The sequence below is a fragment of the Otolemur garnettii genome, unplaced genomic scaffold (assembly GCF_000181295.1).
Source record: "Otolemur garnettii isolate 467f Iridium unplaced genomic scaffold, OtoGar3 scaffold00036, whole genome shotgun sequence".
Classification (NCBI taxonomy): Eukaryota; Metazoa; Chordata; class Mammalia; order Primates; family Galagidae; genus Otolemur; species Otolemur garnettii.
In genome coordinates this window covers 10438592-10447381 of record NW_003852431.1, presented here as the reverse complement: position 1 = coordinate 10447381, position 8790 = coordinate 10438592, and the positions used below count along the sequence as shown (strand labels likewise).

Below are 8790 nucleotides of genomic sequence, written 5' to 3'. Positions count from 1 at the left end.
TCTTGCTCTTGCTTGGGCTGGTCTCAAACTCCTGAGCTCAAGCAATCTACCCACCTCTGCCTCCCAGAGTGCTAGGATTGCAGCAGGAGGCACCACTTCTGGCCTACAGTTTTCATTTCCAACAGGCTCCCAGACAACCACAGTGTGAACTGTCCATGGACCACACCACCATGGTAACAGGCCTCTCAGGCATTTCTTCTCTAGCTTGACGGATCATCTATAGCACTTGAGGGACAACTGCCTGGCTCCTGGTCGGATTCTGATGGTTGCCGCCTCTTGATGCTGTCATGTACCTGCTGACAATTTTGGTACCGTCAGTTTCAGGGGTGAAAAGCAGGGACTTAGGTACCACATCATAAATAGGAAGGGAACTGAAGTCTCCAAGTCTCTTGGCCTCAGGGACAAGTTGATCTGCATATCATGTTGATCGGTTCAGAGGAATGCAATATTGAATGCAATTTTTAATTGAAGACAATCTTGTTTAAAGTAGTCAGGGACTTTTTTTTTAAGAGACAAGAGTCCCACTTTGTTGCCCTTGGTAGAGTGCTGTGATGTCACAACTCATAGCAATTTCTAGTTCTTGGGCTTAGGCGGTTCTCTTGCCTCAGCCTCTTGAGTAGCTGGGACTACAGGTGCCTGCCACAATGCCTGGCTATTTTTTGTTGCAGTTTGACTGAGGCCGGGTTTGAACCAGCCACCCTTGGTATATAAGGCTGGCGCCCTATTCACTGAGTCATAGGCACTGCCCCGTCAGGGACTTTTTCTAAGATAAGCAGGCCACGGTAATCATGAAAAGAGTATTTGGTTAATTGATGGGGACCACTTATAGGTAAAGCTGTTCTGGGAACTTTGGTTTAAACTTGGTAAGGCCCTCAGGTCACAGCCCTGAGCACAGCTCCACTCCTTTTTGGAATTAGTTGAGATTTTAATCCTATTTAGGGTGCTTGTAGTAAACCCTTTAATTAGCTTTGTCTGCATTTACAGAACTCACTTTTATTTATGGTAGCTCTCACCCCTGTACACATAGGAGGTTTTCGCAGAAGTGGATCTAACTGGTATGATCTTATGAGTAGTCATTTCCATAGAGTTAAATTAAGATTCAAAGACACCAAGTATTCCCTCTGCATGTTAGAAGTCATCACGCTTCCAATTTTATCTTTAATGATTTTTTTTTAATCCTTTAAATAAAAATGAAAGTGACTTTGGGCAGAGTAAGAGCTGAGGGTGGCGTAGTACCCCTTAATGAGGATTTAGACTCTTGCATAATAAAATGAGTCAAATGTAAGAGAATAATCTGGAGCATAAAGGTATTTATGTAAATTAGACTACATTCATACACTTTCAAAAGAGGACATTTACATTTTTAAGCACACGAGTGAGGGTGCCTTTTAAAAATAACTCGTGGTGAAACTCATATAACATAAAATTAACCATTTTAAAGTGAGCAGTTCAGTGCTTTTAGTATATTCACAAATGTCGTGAATGTTCACTAAACATTTTCAATACACGAAAGTAAAACCTCTACAGCATTAAGTGGTTTCTATACATTTTCCCAGCCCCTGGGAACCACTAACCTGACTTCTGTTTCAGGATTTACCCATTCTGGAAACTTCACATAAATAGGATATTTGACTGACTGAATGCATGCTGGCTTCTTTCCCTTAGCATAATGTTTCTGGTGTGGATCAGTATTGCATTCCTTTTAAGGCTGAATACTATTCTGTGGTATGGCTGGGTGTATATCCATTTATCTGTTAACAAACATTTGAGTTGTTTCTACCTTTTGACTGTTGTGAATAGCACTACTCTCCATGTGCATATACGTATATTTGAGAATCTTCTTAGTTCATTAGGATGTATACCTAGGAGGAAGACAAGTTCTTAATACAGGGTAGTGGAAGTGAGTGAGGATGGGGGATGAGGAGGAAAATTATAAAATAACAAGAGAGCTGTTATATTGACTGATTAGAGCTTGCTAAAATAGGAATGACTAATTCAAACTGTGGGGTCTTGACATTCTTCCCTACCACTTACATTCTTGATAAATGAGCCAGGAAGCGTGCTCAAATGATATGAGACTATGTTACTACATAAGTGTTTTTGGAAGTGTAATGAGTTGAAGGGCTCTAAAGGGAGACAAGTTTTTTTTTTTTTTTTTGAGACAGAGCCTCAAGCTATCCCCCTGGGTAGAATGCTGTGGCATCACAGCTCACAGTAACCTCCAACTCCTGGGCTCAAGTGAGTCTCTTGCCTCCACCTCCCAAGTAGCTGGGACCACAGGTGCCCGCCACAATGCCTGGCTATTTTTTGGTTGCAGCCATCATTGTTTGGTGGGCCTGGGCTGGATTTGAACCCACCACCTTAGGTGGCTGGCGCCTTAGCCACTTGAGCCACAGGCACTGAGCTGGAGACAAGTATTAATGAAGACCTATCTTACCCTTGGGGGCCAGTGGTAGAATATTTGTGTTGGCCTCCTGTTATCCCTTTCTTAACTCTTTTCAGGATTTATCATAGAGATAGGAGTTGAGTCTCCTTTAACTCCTGTTTATAAACTGTGTTTATATTTAAAACTGGAAAATACTGGGAGGAGATGGGAATGTGACCTTACATTTGGGATTAAGGGAATAAGAATAGCTTCTCTCTCCACCTCTCTTCCCTCCAGGATGGAGCATCCTGACTCTGGAAGGTCAGGAGGTAGTGAGTTTGAGAAGAGTGTTAGGAGGCTGGAGGGGGAGACTTGAGGAGGCGGCTCAGGGAGATAGGCAGATTTTGAGTGATCCTTGATCTATTGCCAGTGGCTAATCTTCACTGTCACTTATTTACTCCTTAGCTCCATAGAATTTATGCCAACTAAATACACCCTTCATTTCATTGTCAATTTCTTTTTTTTTCTTTTTTGTCTTGTTTTTGGAGACAAAGGCTCAGTCTGTTGCAGGACTAATTTTTAAATTGTTGTAGAGCTGAGGTCTTGCTATGTTGTTCAGGCTGTTCTTGAATACCTGGCTTCAAGTGATCCTCCTGCCTTGGCCTCCCAAAGTGCTGTTTTTACAGATGTCATCATAATGTGATTGTCAAATTCTTGGATCGTTTTCTTTATTTCACTGTCTGCCTCTCCTTTCTTGAAACAGTCTCTTTCCTTGTTTTCCATGATGTTATTCTTTTTTACTTTAACTCTGATTTCTATGGCTGCTAAATGCTTTTCTTTTTGGACTCTTCTTTCTTTAACTGCCCTTTCACTATGGGTGGTTGATTGTGAGTCCTTTCTCCTTGTTCTTCCTAAGAGTGCTCACTGACATTCTTCATTTCAGCTACTACCAATGTGCGCTTGGCTCCCCAAATCATATTTTAATATCAAATACTTCCTATGTGCTCTAAACCTAAGTTACTACCAACCAGACATCTAAAATACACCTCTAAAACTTTTCCTATTCCAAATTAATTACTGCTCTGTATTCTTTATTGTTAAGAATATTGTGATTGCCAGTTCCAAAATGGTCCCAATGATTCTCACCTCTAGTGTTGACTCCTTCACACCAAGCAATTGTGCCCTATTAACTAGGTGATCCAGTGAAGAGACTCTCAACTCTTATAGTGAGGTGATTTCCAGAGTGTTGAACTGCAGTCTTTTTTTTTTTTTTGTGAGACAGACTCTTACTCTGTCGTCCTGGGTAGAATCCCGTGGCATCATAGCTCATAGCAACTTCAAATTCTTAGTCAGTTCTCCTGCCTCAGCTTCCTGAATAACTGGATAGCTGGGACTACAGATGTCTGCAACAACACTTGGCTAATTTTTCCATTTTTTTGGTAGAGATGGGTTCTCACTCTTGCTCAGGCCATTCTCAAATTCCTGAGCTCAGGTGATCCACCTGCCATGGCCTCCCAGAGGGCTGTGATTACAGGCATGAGCCACTGCACCTGGCCCTGAGGTCTTTGTTATTCTTGCTGATATGACAGGAAAATGTGAAAGTAGAATGCAAAGGATAGAATGATGAGAAGCATGGGGGAGATGAGAATTGATTATTTTGAAAATTACTTCTTTAGTAAGTGAATGATGCTAGAATTGAGAAATGGTTTTCAGGAATAGATTAAATTCAGAGCAATGGCAGGAAAACAGGGTCTAGAGATGAACTTGAGGGTGTGGTTGTAAAATTCTTTAAATGCTTAGAAAGACCCAAGGGTGGTGCCTTGGGGATCTGTCCAGGCCAGCCACAGAACTTCTAAGCAGCTTGAGTATGTTCTTCAGTTGTTATCAGCAGAAGACCATGGTAGAGAAGGGCTTCTCTCGAAGAGATTTGTGGGTGTGGTTTTGTCTAATGGAATGAACCCTGATAAGATTCACGAAAACCTGTAATACCTTTGAGAGAATTGTATATGCAGCAACACCCACCATTTTAGACTAAAAGGGACAGAGAATTATAAAATGGAGACCTTTAGTTCCCCCAGTGTTCTGTGGGTAGGTAGGAAATGGATTGGGAAAGCTACACAGCTACAAATACAGGCTACTCTGTAAAGAAAAGGGAAGATGATTTTTAGGGTAGAACCAAGAATCTACAGGGAGGAACTAAAAAAACCCTGAAGTATTCTCTGGCCTTGAGTCCTGATGAAGGAATTGCCAACCTGTGCTTTCCAGAATTTCAGAGTTTCTGTGGAGCAGTGACTGCTGTCATTTTTCTTTCTGAACAATGAAAGCGGTGTTCCTTTCATGTTTCTACACTTTGACCCGGAGTATCTTTCCTGACTACCGTACACCTGTCCCACCATTGTGTGTTGGGGATGTGAGGGACCAGTAATTCATATCTTTAGTTAATTGGCATTCAAGTTGAGAGGAATGGTACTCAAGGGCCATACTTAAGGAATTACACCCAAGGAGCCTTAGGCACACTGCTCTGACTTAGATCAGATTCTGGACTTCCAGCTTACCTTGTGAAAAGGTAAGAATTTGGGGACTGTGGAAAGGAATGTATTTTGTGTGTAGACAGAACATGAATCATTGGAGTCCAGAGAGTGGACTGTGGTAGCTAATCCCCAAGAAATCCCTAGAGGATCCCTCCTGCTACTTGTGTTCTGTGAGTCTTCTCTGGGTTGAATAGGGCTGACCTGTGTAACCAAGAGGATACTGAGGGGCTTATGGGAGGTGATGGAAAAGCTAGGTCATAAGACTTTGTAACTTCCTTCTTGCTCTCTCTTGGATCACTGGCTCTATCAAGCAGCCCTTTGGAAATGTCCATCTGGTAAAGGACTGAGGCTTCCTGTTAACCAACCAGCCCCATTTGCCAGCTAGATGAATGGGCCACTGTGGAAACTGCTCCTCCGAGCTCCAGGAAGGCCTTCAGATGATTGCAGTGCTGGCTGCAATCTGGACTACACCTGACAGGTGGCTCCCCGGGTCAGAACCATCCAACCAAGGCCATGGTGGAATTATTACCATCTGAAACTATAAAAATCATAAATGTCTGTTATTTTAAGCTGCTTAGTTTGGGGATAATTTGTTATGTAGCTGTAACTAAGAGGTTATCACAGTGTATGTATACAGTGCTGGATGATCTGTAGACTTGTGTGGGTCCTCTTCCTAGCTCACTTGTTAGCAAGTACTACCTGTTCCCGATCCCTAAACTAACTTATCCCAGCCCCCGCCACCCCACCCCTGTTAGGACTGCTTTATAATTCATTCGAAGCTAAGGGCTGGAAAGGAGGTTGGAGAAAATATGAAAATCTTAAGCCATCTACTTTCTCGTTCATATAGTATCTGTCTTTATTCACAGTCATAGGAAAACTTAAAGGTAAAAGGAACTACTAGATACTCTTAGGGGTCCTATTTATATTTTTTTGCTTTGTCTTTGAGATGCCACTTTTGATTCTGAATATACATTGATTGTAGATATTTAGAGCAGGATTTTGACATGAAGTATTTTATGTAGGTTGGGCTATAAAATATTTGTGTGAGGGATTGGGCCTGGGATGTTGGGTTTCCCTCCTGTTGCAGAGAGGAGTGTTTGTTCTTGATAATGGTTACAGACCCACAAACTGCTCATTTCACAGATGTGAAAAACAGGGCTAGAAAGATTTACAATCTTTCCAAACTACACAATTGGCTTGCAAGGCTCACTTAGAGTCTCAGTTGCTGGTCCAATTCGATAAGATTTATTTTAGTTTGCTTTTTATTTTTACTCTTAATTTTGCTAGTTTCTAGTGAAAATGATTTTATTAAATGAGGACTAAATGTTTGCCTTTTAATACTTTGAGCTGGGTGAGGCTTCTTGATGTTTCAACAGTCATTAAAACATTATAATTTTGTATATCCCCTTAGGCAACTCTCTGAGTCCTTTGAAATTGCAAACAATGACTTACCAATGGGCTCAAGTCCAGTAAGCATGATTTAGGTTGCAGTTCTGATCTTAGTACAACCTGTTCTGGCTGCATAGGCCCTGTGTGACTTTGCTTACTAAATTTTTTGTTTTAAGTCTGAGCATCATTGAACCGTTTAAAAGATAATTCTGAATCTTTGGTTAACGTAAAGACTTTAAGACTAGAATTTAATTGTATTATAGTTTTTAATTGAACTTTGTCTCCAATTAAGTATAGTCACGTTAGATTTTAAGCAGTTTCTTTCTGAACACTTAATGGTTTTTGAGGACTGTGCAGCTTTATTTGAGGAGCTGTGCATATGTGTCAGACGGGTGAAGGCTATACTGCTTGGATCAAATATGTAAAGAGTTGTTTTGATTTTCAGCTTAGTAAGTTTACTTTTAGTTTAACTTTGTTTTATTGTTTTATAAAATTTTAAAACACCCAGAACCTAATTGAATCAATGGGAAGACTTCTAATGATTTGTTTTTCCTTTGTTTGAGATGAGATTTGCTTCCTGTAGAACTTAGGGTATTGATGTGCCAAACTATTTGTTCTTTCTACTACTCAGAGGGCCGATGTTAGAACCATTAATTTGCATCATTTGATAATTGCAGATAGTATAGTTTTCAGAAACTGGGAGCTTGATAAAATTGTCACTTTTTATTCCTCTTGGAATTTTGTCAACCAATTATTTCTTTTTCTACAGGAAGCCAAAGTCCAACACCTCTCAATGAGCGGCTCAATTTTTGACTTACAATTTTCTTTAATCTTTTTCTTTAAAAAGCTTCCAGCCGGGTAGTTTTCGCACCCCCTTTTGCTGGTCGCAGCCCGGAATAACCTCCCCCCTCCACAGCCCTGGCTTTTTCCCTGCCCCTTTCCCTCCCTGGTGGTGTTGCTTTTCTCTTGCCACACCTTCTCTTGCACTTTCCCTAAATCTCCCCTCCAAGCTGTTGAATTTAGCCTCTTTATCTTTGTTTTCCTAAACCATTCCTTCCTATTTTGCAATACCACCCTGGTTTTTCTTCCTGTGGGAGTGACTGCCTTTCTCCAAGGGGCAGGTTGCCTTTCTGTCTGTGGAAGTCAGGTCCAAGGGAGGGAGAAGAGGCTCCAGGGAGGCGCGGGAGGCTCCCACCACAGAGGTGGCATTGCCAGCCACCTTCAGGGGACCCACGTGTATTGACACGCTTGGGAGGCTGTCCCTTTATCTGAGAGCCCTAACTGGTGAGTGTGGAGAGCCCATGTAGGGTCCACACGAGCTCTGCCCTGTGAAGTGTTCTCTCTTTTCAGAAGAGTAAAGAAGCCTGTGCTGATTTTGGTAACTAGATAAATGCACGGCTCTGAAATGTAGCCGACTGCAACATAGAATAGATCGTAGTCTGTGTTCGTGCAGCAGTTTACAGTAATGAAAAGCATTGGTTTGTGAAGGGAGGATTTTGGTTTTGAAATCAGATCCGAGCACAACCTTGGAGGCAGGGGACAGACTTTCATTTTTTGGAAGCAGCTCTAGAGGCAGGTGCAGGGTGAGTAATTTGCCACACACAGACCACGCGAGTTAGCCAATGAGCACTGGGCTTCTCCTCGGTCCGATAGTATAGTTTCCCTGTCCGTCAAGAGCTAGCCCAGCAACCAAACCCAGATTCCAGGTGTGGTATTCCACGGTGGTTCTGTAATTTGTAATCATAGAAACAGAATGTTCCTCCTCTCATTTCTTCCCTGCCAACAGTTTCTGGGTGGGTGAATGTCAGGAGCTGGAGTTATTTTTAAAGAGGAGAGGTGAGGCTTGTCGTGCGAAGCTGGGAAGAGGGCGTTTGTTTGCAGAGCAGTGCTGACATCAAAGTATAGATTACTGCTCAGTGGCTAGGCACTTGTCCTATAACAGGTAATGTTTAACGTGCCAGTCACAAAGATCACAGAAACGGCGTATGCCCAGGCATCAGATAGCACTGCCGTTTATGCTCTGAAAGACTGAAAGGCTATCTGTACCCCAAGTATTTTTTTTTTTTCTCAAATATCCATATGCATTGGTCTGGCTGCTGCCTCTTTTGCCGACTGTAATTGGACTTTGAAGCTGTGAAGTTATAAAAATTTGTAACCTTTGTCTGAGAGAGAGCTCAGCTAAGCAATCACTTTCCACTTCTTTTCACAGGATAATATCAATGTTTTTTTGAAAGCTTGTGAACAGATTGGATTGAAAGAAGCCCAGCTTTTTCATCCTGGGGATCTGCAGGATTTATCAAATCGAGTCACTGTCAAGTAAGTTTCACTGGTTTGTTAGATCTGTGTATTTCAACTTTGGGCTTGTAGCTTAAGTGAAAAGAATTGCCGAGAGTTCATGATTGCAGAAAAACTGTTCCTTTCTCTGAATCTTCCTCTGTTTTTGTACCAAAATAGAGACATAAATGGCTTATGGACTGTGATTTGTAGCATGGCATGGTCTTACTG

At 41.8% G+C, this 8790-nt stretch overlaps 1 protein-coding gene across 2 annotated transcripts in view; it reads left to right on the top strand.

Moving 5' to 3' along the window:
* The window catches only part of LMO7 (LIM domain 7), a 206355-nt gene that overhangs the window by 99033 nt on the left and 98532 nt on the right, over window positions 1-8790 (top strand). For both annotated transcript variants that reach the window (XM_023513173.1, XM_003789721.3), the window contains exon 4: window positions 8495-8601. In XM_023513173.1, coding sequence (XP_023368941.1) covers window positions 8495-8601 — 107 coding nt within the window. The remainder of the gene's footprint in view (window positions 1-8494; window positions 8602-8790) is intronic.